Below are 12,340 nucleotides of genomic sequence, written 5' to 3' on the forward strand. Positions count from 1 at the left end.
TTTTTTTAGGGGGGGGCACCAAAATGTTAATAAGATGGGTATTTGTACAGTCTGAAGGAGGGAAAAAAAAAAAAGAGTATTTAGATGGAAAAAAAGGGATTTTTCCTGGCCCCCAAGACCTGGAGCTAAGTTCAGCAATTTCAGCAACAGGAGCACACAGGACTGTAATGCAGCGTTTGCTGGTATAACCACTGTGTCTCCTATACAGCCTGCCTGCCTGCCTGCCTGATATCTGGGATGGATATTAGCCCTGAGAAGGACTGTTTGTTTGATCTGGCAGCCTTTACAGACCCTACACTAACTATTTTGCAGTATATATCTCTCCCTGAATCAGCAGCGATGTCCCTACACTGTCTGATCTCAGCCATCTGTGTCCAAGATGGCGGCGCCCGGTTTTAAATACTCGAAGTGACTTTGTGCAGCCAGCCAATCAATGTAATGCCCACAACCAACATGGCTGCGGCATTACAGTGACTGGCTGGCAATCCCTGCATGTTTATTGGCTCTGTAAAGAGCGCCAAACATGCAGGGCGGAGACCCGAGCTCCTGCCCGAGTAATCCGGAAATGCTCGGTGCTCGCTGAACACCCCTAGTAGCGTGATGCTCGGGCGAGTACTGAGCAGTGTCGAGCATGTTCGCTCAACACTAAAGCTGATACCATCAGGACTATATATGTCATAAGCAGTAGTGTGTCTATGATGATAACTTTAAGCTCATAGAAATGAATTGAATGTATATAAGTTGCTTAGTATGACTTAGTAAGTTCCCATTAAAGCATATTGATCTAATAATGTATAAGTAAAGCAGTCAGACACTAGTCTGGGGGAAGCTGAGTGTGATCAAGACTACCTGTTTGAGTCTCCTTTTGATCCTCTATTGCAATGACATCTACCTGCACCACGTGGATCACTATTAATTATAGCAGACAATTGATTTGCTGTGACAGCGGCCTCAGTAGATTAGTGTCTATATGTAGACATCACTACTGAGGTCCCTGATTGACTGTAGCAGTCATGTGCACATGTGCAGTACAGAGCGTCATCACTGCAGGGGAAGTTCATAATACCCCAATGGGAGTAAGAGAGGGACAGCACTGGAGAAGAAGGGGAATTATCAGGTAAGCAGGGAAAATATATATTTTTGTACGGTGCTAACCAGTAGATAAAAATATATTTAGATTTGAGAGTCCTCAGTGGTTGAACTATGAACTGCTCCAATATTTACAGCCAGAACTGTTTATCTCTCTCCTATAGTAATAGCTCTGCTTTACATCACCTGTCTCATTTATTACATTATTTCTATGTCCTATTGTGTATAAATATGTGACTTCAGATTTTGTGTTATACTATGCCTGATGAAGATACCTGAGTAGTCTCGAAAGCTTTCAACTATCATCTTTTCAGTTAGCCATTAAAAGGTATCAACCACTGAGGACTTGAAAATCTAAATATTTTTCAGATAAGCAGGGGAATTATAAGTATGCACAGTACTTGAAGGGGGGTGATTATTTTATGACATTCTCTTCCTTTTGAAAACTTTTGTTTATTCCATGGACTTCAGGCCATGATAAACTTTTATCTTATGGGGGATTATTTAAAAAATATAATTTTTTTTCAAAAGTTTTCTTTTATTTGACCCAAGGGCAGCATTACTATGAATACAATCCAGTTTATGGGGTGAAACTGCAATTCATATGACCTTATATGTAAAAGGTAGCGATGAGCGAACGTGCTTGCCACTACTTGGTACTCGCCCGAGCATCACGGTGCTCAATAAGCTCGGCACTCGGCGAATATTTCTGGCTTGCTCGAGCAGGAGCTCGGGTCCAGGCCCTACATGTTTGGTGCTCTTTAGAGAGCTTATGACCATGCAGGGATTGCTTGCCACACACTGTAATATCGTAGCCATGTTGGTTGTGGGCATTACAGTCATTGGCTTACCGCGTAGCGTCATCGGTCTATATAAGACCTCGCGCTATGCACGTAACAGTCTACCCCGGAAGTAGACTCAGGAACCCGGGTTTTCTCTGCAGGCTTTATTAAACAGTATAAAGCTCTGCACTCCAGCAAAATAAACATGGCCTTACTGGCAAAACGAAAAAACAAAAGAATAAACTATAGCAAACTCCATATGAGTATGGGATTCGACCACACAGGTTGTAGTCCCAGCCTTCAGAACTGTCCTGAGCTGAAGCTCTCCCAGTCTGGAGACTTTGCCTCTCCAAACCACAACACAGGGAAAAAAAACAGTACTGAACATTTAAACCTTTCTCAGTCACACGATGAGGTGTAGGTATGGGAAATTAGTTCCCTCCCATCTCTGTCATTCCCATAAAACCACATCCTTTAAAAGAGTTAACCCCCACCATATAACATGCTGGCAGAAAGTTTATTGGTTTCAGTTCACACAGGCTAGCAATCTACGTGACACATACCTCCCATCATATATGATACCAGTGACTCTGTCACAATATCCATCTGAACTAACAGTCCTTCTGAGGACTAATCCAACTGCATATATTCAGTGGTGAATGGTGATAGCAGGAGTTAGGCAGGCAGGCAGGCAGACAGGGTTTGTGGCAGACTGCAGTGCATATAGCATGTTCTGTCTGCTGCTGCTGCTGTTGTTACAGATATTTGTAGACATAGCCGAAGATATCAGAGGACAAGGCTAATTCTTTTTTTATATTAATCCTGATTATTTGCTTAAAAAGCAATCCAGAGGACACCATTTTTCTGTTCTATTTGCTTGTTGGAAAATATTGATCTTCATTTCCATTTTGTTGCAGTTTGTCGGTGAAGTTATTCACACGAGGTCGCTTTGAAGAATAGTATAAGTAAACTACAGGCCCGCTTTTTAAAATCGTGGTTCTCCGTCTGACGTATCACATATAACTGTGTTCCAAATTCAGCATTTTCTGACCTCCATTTCCATTTTGTTGCAGTGTGTCAGTGACGCTATTCACATGTGGTCACTGTGAAGTATAGTATTAGTAAACTACAGGCCCGCTTTTTAAAACTGTGTTTCTCCGTCAGACGGATCACATATAACTGCGTTCCAAAGTCAGCCATTTCTGGCCTCCATTTCCATTTTGTTGTAATGTGTCAGTGAAGCTATTCACATGAGGTTGCTGTGAAGAATAGTATTAGTAAACTACAGGCCCACTATTTAAACCGTGTTTCTCCATCAACCGTATTAGATATAATTGCATTCCAAAATCAGCCATTTCTGGCTTCCATTTGCATTTTGTTGCAGCGTGTTAGTGAAGCTATTCACACAAGGTTGCTGTGAAGAATAGTAACCTACAGGCCTGCTATTTAAAACCGTGGTTGTCCATCAGATCTATCACATATAACTGCTGTTCAAATCCAGCCATTTGTAGTGAACGTGGAAAATATCATCCTCCACTTAAAATGTGCGTGGCAAGGAACGGGGAAATGAAACTGATGGTGATGGTGCATGCAGAAGCCAAGGCCAAGGCCATGGGCAAGCTGAAATTGTGCCACAACAAACATCCACATCTTGCTGCTCGACCTTCCTGTCCCAATTACTAGGGGACCCAAGAACACTACTATTGAACATATAGCAGTGTCAAAAGGTTGTTGGTTGGTTAGGAGATAATGCTTCCATCACTTTGCCACCACCACCATGTCTTCCACATGGTCAAGTCGCAGTAGCTGTGAGTATGGACCGCATATTCCTCACCCTGATCCTCCTTCCTCCCACCATGCCGAGTGCCCATGGACAACTGATCCTATACTGGGACACTACACTCAGAAGAGTGTATTGAAAAAAGATTAAAAGATCATACAGGTTGTGTATACATCTCAACGCATTTCTGGCAAAAGCCCTTATTCACTAAGATACAGATTCCTTATGATACATGGTATAAAAACAAATAGTGACCAACTGTTGATCAATAAACACATATGTTAGCAATCAATCACATTTGAGAATAATCAGCATAATCACAAGGCTAAATCACAAGAAACCCAGAGAGAGAAAAAAAAAACAAAAAAAACCTTAGACATTCAATTCTCTGAGATTTAATATAAATAAAGAGTATCATTCCTATAGTTCATGCCATTGGGGTATTTTGTATCCATTTTGATAATCCAAAATAGCTCTCTTAGGCTAGGTGCCCACGTAGCATTTTTCAAGCGTTTATGCTGCGGAATTTCCGCAGCATAAACGCTTGTGAAACGCTAGGTAATCCGCACCCCATGGTCCCCATGGCCTCGGCCAAACGGCAACAGGCTGTGCTGAAACTAATATGCTTAGGTGACAAACCACTCAATTCTGAAGAGCTTTGGACTGCTCTGAAAGAGCAGGCAGATCTGTGGCTGACACCGCTGAACCTACAGTCAGGCATGGTCATGTGTGACAATGGCCGGAGCCTGCTGGCAGCTCTGAAGCGACGCGAGCTCACACACATACCATGCCTGGCCCATGTGCTTAAACTCATGGTTCAGTGGTTTCTCAAAACCTACTTAGATCTACTGGATCTGCTTGCAAAGTACAATGTTTGCCCATTTTTGAAAGTCAGCTACAGCTTCTGCCACCCTTGCCATGCTTCAGCAGTGTTTGCAGCTTCCAGCTCACCAACTGGTGTGCGATGTCCCCACAAGTTGGACCTCTACATTGCAGATGTTGTGAAGGATTTGTGAGCAGAAGAGGGCATTTGTTAACTACCAGCATCAACAAGGCCATCGCCATTCAGATCAGACTCCACACATAAGATCTCATGAGTGGACATGGATGTCAAACACCTTTACCATCCTCCAAAACTTTGAGGACCCTACTAAAATGGTGAGCAGCGATAACGCCCTAATTAGCGTCACCATCCCACTTTTTTGTCTTCTGAAGCACTCTCTGCTCACAATTAAAGAAGATTCATTGCAGAAGGAGAAAGATGAAATGGAGCCAGGAACCATACAGGGTGATACCACATAGCCAAGCCCCATCTCATCCAAACGTGGATTGGGTGACAACGAGTAAGAGGAGGAGGAGGAGGAGGAAGAACAGTAGCTTATTCCCTGTGCTATAGACGGTACTACTTGAACAACTGTCATACCATCTGTTCAGCGTCGATGGGATGAGGACAGAAAGGAGGAGGAGGATGAGGAGGAGAGCATGGTCAATCGTCCTATTGGTGAGGACACAGAAGTCTTGCCTTTTAGCAGTCTGGCACACATGGCTGAGTTTATGTTATGCTGCCTTTCCCGTGTCCCTCTCGTTTTCCAAATTTTGTGACAGTCATTACTGGTTGGTGACACTTCTAGACCCACACTACAAGGAGAACATTCTGTCTCTTTTTACCACACAGGACAGGCCTAATAAAATGGGGCAGTATGAGAAGGCCCTTGTTGAGGAATTATTTTAAAAAATTGCCATCTGAAAACACTGGCAGAAGAGGTCACAGTTTGTTGGACAACCAAGGAGTACAGGCGACAGAGACACAAATGCAAACCAGCAGAGACAGGAAAACACTGTCAAAGTTCTTGGACAGTTTTCTCAGACCCTCCCATTGCACAGACCCTGAGGCATGAGGTACTCTCACAATGAGGGAAAAGTTTTGGAAGATGGTCAGGGAGTACCTTGCCGACCGCACCAATGTCCTCCGTGATTCCTCTGCGACTTATAAATATTGGGTATCCAAGCTGGAGATGTGGCATGAACTGGCTCTCTACACCTTGGAGGTCCTGGACTGCCCTTGCTTCTAGCGTTTTGTCAGAGCAGATTTTTAGCGCCGCTGGTGGAATTATAACCAATAGGTGCATGTGCCTGTCAATTTAAAATGCTGACAGGCTGACTCTTCTAATAATGAACAAGGCCTGGATTGGGCCAGACTTCTCAACACCACCGAATGGTAGCAGCATAACATAAACTCAAATACAGTGTCTTTTTTTTGGGAGGTCTAACTCTATTTGCATGCACCTCTGTTTTCACACCCAGACATGGGCATACGCTTCCTGATTATTGTCTATTTGCTCTTGTGCTCCTCCTTTTCCTCATCCTCATCCTCCACCACCATATCACCACCATATCTACCATATTACCATATCTTTGTCTTTTGCAAGAGTCAATGGAGTGCCTCCAAATTTTTGCCAGCCATTGCATTCACTGCATAGGCAAACAGTATGGGAGACCCAGTTTCTAATAATGAGAATTTTTTTTTCATGAAGCCCTCCTCTATGTCTCTTAGAAGGGACATTGGAGTGCCTCCAAATTTTTGGCAGCGGTTGCAGTAACTGCATATGCAAGAACAGTATGGGAGACCCACTCCTTTCTAATGGGAGCATGTCATAAGTGAGGCCCACCTCTATGTGTCTTTAAATTATTATTGTTTTTTTTCCAAATTTTGGCAGCTGTTGTACTCACTGCATACCCTATAACTGGATAGCAGAATTACTCCTTCCTAGGAACCTGTCATTACTGAGGGCCACATCTATGTGTTTTTAAATTGTTATTGGGGTTTTTCCCAAATTTTGGCAGCCGTTGTACTCACTGCATACCCTATAACTGTATAGCAGACCCGCTCCTTTCTAATGGGAACATGTTGTTACTGAGTCCCACCTCTATATGTCTTTAAATTGCTATTATTGGTTTTCTTAAATTTTGGCAGCTGTTGTACTCACTGCATACCCTATAAATGTATAGCAGAACCAATCCTTTCTAATGTGAACATGTCGTTACTGAGGCTCACATGTGTCTTTAAATTAGTACTGGGGTTTTTCCCAAATTTTGGCAGCCCTTACAGTCACTGCATGGACATTATCGCTATAGGAGGCCCACTCCTTTATAATGGGAACATTTTTTTTAATGAGGTCCTCCTCTACGTCTCTTCAAAAGGGTATTGGGGTGTGTCCAAATTTTTTGGCAGCCCTTGCAGTCACTGCATATGCAATAACAGTATAGGAGACCCACTCGTTAATAATGGGAACAACAAAGCATAGCTGGCTGATGGCTCTCTAACAATAGCAAGGGCCAACTACTGGCCCTTTAAGAATGGTAAGGGCCACCTGATGGCCCTGTAAATACAGGCTTTGTGACATTCAGAGTCCCTCCTTCATGAATGAAACAGGATGTGTCTGATCATGTCTTGCAAACCACATGGCCAGATAAGGTAGTAAAATGTGAAAATGACATTTACCGGTGAATGTATTTTTCACAGATGAAAGCAATGTAATAGTGCAAAAATGCATCAAAAATTCCACGTGTGAACATAGCCAAAGGTATGGAGGATCTTTTTTGTTTTTGGTTATTTATTTTGCCTTATATTGAAGTAATTACCCTGGAAAGGATGTTCTTTAACATTTTTCACAGGAAAATACTTATTGTTTTTGTATGTTTTATTGTGAGTCCATAAAAGTGGCGTAATACTTTGACAACATTGCTGACAGCAGTGACCTGGCAGTCATAAATGTTTCCAAGGGTCTTTCCCATGCTGTTTCCATGTAATTTGAGCACTGTTCCCTTCAATTTGGGCAATTTTTAGGCCCTCTGCAGACCACTGGGGCGGGGGCGCCGGAAAAATACTTGAGTTCCCCATAGACTTACATTGCGCTCATTGCTTGGATCGAGCACTCGAGCATTCCAATTTGCTCGACCCGGGCAACGAGTACCTGAGCATTTTCACTAATAAAAACTTCTACCTACAGATATCTCCATCCTTAACTTCCCCCAAATTTTAAGTACTCTTACTTTTAGTGCCGAATTGGAATTTGAAAGTCGATTCATGAGGCACAAACAGTGGATAGCATTAATCATTGCCTGGCTGTATGATGGAAGCAAAGTATAATTTTTTAATAAACTCCTCGGCATTTGCGAAAATTTATAGTTACAAGAGCTTAGCCAGAGTCAAGACTAGTCAGGTGCTGCCCCTGGCCATCGTTTCCCAGTGCAGCTGAAGGTGACTAAAAGAAATTTCCTATTTATTTTAACCAGACAACTTCTAGAAAAGAGAACATCTAAAGCACCTTTGTAAGGACATATTCAGATGTGACAGACTTGTTCGGCTGTGGAGTAGCAGACCTGGGCATGTTTGCTGCTTTCTATATGAACTTTAGCTAAAATAAATAAAAAAATATATAATAAACCCTGTTCTATACCTTTGTGTCTTCCCAGTAAATGAATTTAGTGAGAAAGTCAATGTCTGGCTCTGGTGACATCTGTGTTATTATACAGGAGCCACAATGCAGAGCCGAATCCTCTGCACCACATACACCACTGATGCCTAGTGGACGACACTGATGTGTAGAGGAGTTGGATGGGTTAACCAGAATTTCCATAATTTTGGTAATCGGGGATGGAGGCTCGAATATAGATGTTAATGGAGTCTGCACTAAATCATGAGAAATAAAGAATTAAAGAATTAGGAATATAAACTTACCAGTTGTCATCCAGAGTTATATTAGATATGGACATATTATTATCTGTAGCATCCATTCTGAGGATTTACCTACAAGAAAAATACATAATAATGCAATTATTTTTATTTTATTATTAATAACACAGATGACTATTATGTGACCATAGTTTCTATGCAGAAGTTGTGTCATTTTATTATCTCTCCATCAAATTTTTCTTTTCTTAGCAATAGTAATGTGTGTAGCGAGTGTATTACAATACTTACCAGTCACCATGTTTTGCCGTTTCCATCTTTCCAAGCCATGTTCTGAGTCTTATATACTAACACTGAAAAAGTGGCTTCCGGTCAGCACAGGAGACGCAAAGTGAGTCGGCAGATCAGAACTGTGATTACAGCAGACTGGAGCAGGGCTGGAAACGGCAGAAGATGGTGACTGGTAAGTATTCTAATACATTCTCTACTCACATTACTGATTGCAAACAGAGGGGACAGAAAAATGATCTGCATGTTATATAGTTCTTGGTAACTTACAGTATCCAGAAAAATTGTTGCTGGGCAAAGTATGTAAAATGTATAGAATAGTAATATTTTATTACTTTATACATCAGTGCAGGTCTAAATCTACCTATATTATGTGCTGCAAATATATCTCCAAGAATAGCTGGATCCCACCGCTGATAAAGACATAATTTTCTGATGTGGAATGACTAACTACAGTTATATCATTATCACTCATCACACGAGACATAACACCCAAACCGATCAGTGCAATATCTTCCTGAAGATGCCTAAAAAGGAATCTGGCAGCACAACCCTCTCCCCAAACTGTTTATATGGTCGTGTTCCTCTCTGAAAATAATGAAAAGATACAACAAAACCATATACAAAATTTGTGAGGGTGTGGGAGGAAGGTTCTTACAGATTCCCTATAAGAAAATAAATCCCATAAGGAGCAAATTACTGGTATAATATATTGCTGCTCTTTAAAAAAAATAGAAAAATAATATAATAATGAGGGCAAGTACTTGTTACTAGAGTTTGTCTACAGTGGTCGGGTATGCACCGAGTACCGCGGGTGCTCAAGTGACATGTTCAAGTCCCCACGGCCTCATGTTTTTGTGGCTGTCTATTATGCAATACACTGGAAAGCGGGAAAAAAAATCCAAGTGTGTTGGAATTACAATAAAAGTGCAATTCTACAATTGTTTTGGGGTTTTTTTATTTACCATATTCACCATACGGTAAAACTTAGCTGGCAATATGATTCTCGAGGTCAGTACGAGTACTCAGATACCAAACATATATAGTTTATTTTTAATTTAAGTGAAAATAAATTTGGAAAATTGTACGAAAAATTTTTTTGCTTGTGTTGCCATTTTTCGAGAACCGTAAAGTTTTCCTTTCTTGGCATATAGGGCAGTGTGAGGGCTAATGTTTTGTGCCCTGACGTTTTTACTTTTGGGGTGAAGACAATATTTTAATCGCCTCTTATTGCATTTTACTGCAATGCTGCGGTGAGCAAAAAAAGTTATTTTGGCGTTTTGACATTTTTTCATGAAGCCGTTTATCAATCTAATTAATTTGCTATATATTTTGATCGATTGGACTTTTATGAATGCAACAATGACTAATATGTGTATTTTTATTCTATTAATTGTTTTATTTTTGATGGGACAAAAGAGGGGTGATTTGAACTGTTGTAGTGTTTAAAATTTTTTCAAAAACTTTTTTTTTTTTTTTTTCCTGTATTTAATAGTGCCTTTAGGGGACTATATTTTTTTCCCTGACCGAGTGGCCTGCACAAGATCACAGAGTCATATTCAATGTTGATCCAAGTGTCAGCTATGTGATGTCTTCTGAGTGAGGTCCATTTTTCTTAGACTGCTGATAGGAGAAGAAGGATAATTTTTTTTTCTATCTTATCCAAGAAAAACTGATGAAACTCTGATGAGACAATGAACAAAGACAATGATGAAACTACGACTGTTTTTATCAAACGTTAGAAAAATGGACGTCTGAATGAGACCTTACTTGTAAAACTAGGTTCATACATCAGTGAAATGAAGACCTCGATTTACTGCAGGGTCTCATAAATTAAGAACACTGCCTTATATATCAGAAAAAAACAGCTGTCTCTGATTATTCCAATCCGGGCACGATCCATGTAAGGGCTCTGTCAGACGTCCGGTTTTTTTCACTTAAGAGAAAAATGTTCAGAGTTTCATCTTACTTTTTTATACACGAGAGAGAAAAGTTTCCCAGTTTTCCTATCAAACAGTCCATGAAAAACTTACAGCATACGGATGGCATCTGAGTGTTGTCCGATTCTTTCACTGACCTATAGACTTGCATTGATGACTTTGATTTGACTCTCGGATCAATATCGGACAAGTCTCCATGATTTTTTGCATATCACTTGGTCAGAGGAACAAATCAGATAGAAGAATTACCCCATAGACAATTATAGGTACAAGTACTATCTGTGAAAAATATGGATATCAATCGAATGAGGAAAACTGCCGTGTGAATGAGTCTTTACGTGTGAAACTGACCCCATTCTGGGTTATTTTGACATTTTTTACATCCATGGCTGAAAATTCAATTGTCCTTTTACTTTTTCATTTTTTTTTCTTTTTTTCGTGAAGCAAACACCATTATATATTATTACTAAATATGCGTACACATGTACAGAGTAGCACTTGCCCTTTTTTTCAGTAAAATTTGTCATTTTATGCTATTTACCTTTAGAAATCTTATAGCAACATGGCTTACAAGCCTTCTTCTAGACACTTCTATTGCATTTTTGGTGAGCCTGGTATAAACAGAGACATTTACATGAAATATTTTCTCATCATCAATTTGTAACATATTTTGTGCCTTTTTTGTCCAAAAGTAGCAAAAATCAAGTGATACATTTTTTATTGATGTGTTTTTTTTAATTAAAAGATGCATACATTTTGTATTCTGGAAAAAAATAAGAATCTTCTAATTTTGCAGAAATTTTCATTAGCTGTAAGAGACATGTAATTATGGGAAGCCATTGGAGCACATTTAGGTTACTTCCAGGTAATCCTGTATATGCAGTTAGGGGAGTGTAAAGGAAGTAATGGCACCCAAGACCCGGTGCCTTAAGGGTCCCAAAGAGCCCTGTACCACTTAAGCATGCACCAGCATTGTAATAGGCACATGATGGTTGTGAGGTTTTGGTTATGATTTATATTGGGACTCAAGGAAGAGTTGAGCAAAACTCTTAAATTTAAACTAGGTGAATTGGCTCAATCCAGGAGGAGAGATTTGATTTATATTGAATAAATTTGGTGTGAATCAAACCTGCCTGTTAATAGGTTAAAAAATAATAAAATATTCTCACTTCTCCTGGGTCCTCCTAATATCTGTTATTCCTGAAATTCTAGTTCTTAAAGAGGTTGTTCACGATGAGAAAAAAACAATCTGCACTCTTCCTAAATCAGTGTTCCATCTATCAACAGGTTATTGTGCTTTTCACCTCTACCCTGTTAACAATGTTAACACTGTACTACACTAACAGACACAACCCATGGACAGATGTCCTGTATCTGGAAAGAATCAGCCATGTTTATGGACAATCCCATTCATAATCCAAATTAGTAGAAGAGTGATCTCTTACCAGCTACTTCTGAAGAGATGGTGTTGTAGAACGTTCTCCGTCTCCTCCACGGCTGAAGTTGTCACAGTGTTATTGAGAATACTTGCAGTATAATATGGTTTCCTCAGTTATCAGTCTCTGATGGGAGTGTATCACATGACCGTACATCATTATCTAAATTAGCGTGACTTATTGTGTGATTAGACGATCAGATACTGAGATGGTTGAAGCCCTTAATGTGATGAAATAACTGCAAGATTTAAAAGCAATTGACGCAAAGTGAAACAAGAAGAAACAAGAACATGAAATGCAACCACTCTATCGATAGTCAGTCTGTCCATGAA

At 40.3% G+C, this 12,340-nt stretch overlaps 1 protein-coding gene across 1 annotated transcript in view; it reads right to left on the reverse strand.

Moving 5' to 3' along the window:
* Window positions 1-12,094, reverse strand: part of LOC141173024 (chemerin-like receptor 1) — a 102,111-nt gene extending 90,017 nt beyond the window's left edge. Inside the window, exons 1-2 of the mRNA XM_073657650.1 lie at window positions 12,018-12,094; window positions 8,393-8,461 (exon numbers count right to left, since the gene is read on the reverse strand). Of these exons, the coding sequence (XP_073513751.1) occupies window positions 8,393-8,448 (56 nt within the window). The 5' untranslated portion in view covers window positions 8,449-8,461; window positions 12,018-12,094. The remainder of the gene's footprint in view (window positions 1-8,392; window positions 8,462-12,017) is intronic.
* Window positions 12,095-12,340: the final 246 nt, after the last annotated feature.

The sequence above is a fragment of the Phyllobates terribilis genome, unplaced genomic scaffold, assembly GCF_046119375.1.
Source record: "Phyllobates terribilis strain yellow unplaced genomic scaffold, ASM4611937v1 Scaffold_12__6_contigs__length_324123572, whole genome shotgun sequence".
Lineage (NCBI taxonomy): Eukaryota > Metazoa > Chordata > Amphibia > Anura > Dendrobatidae > Phyllobates > Phyllobates terribilis.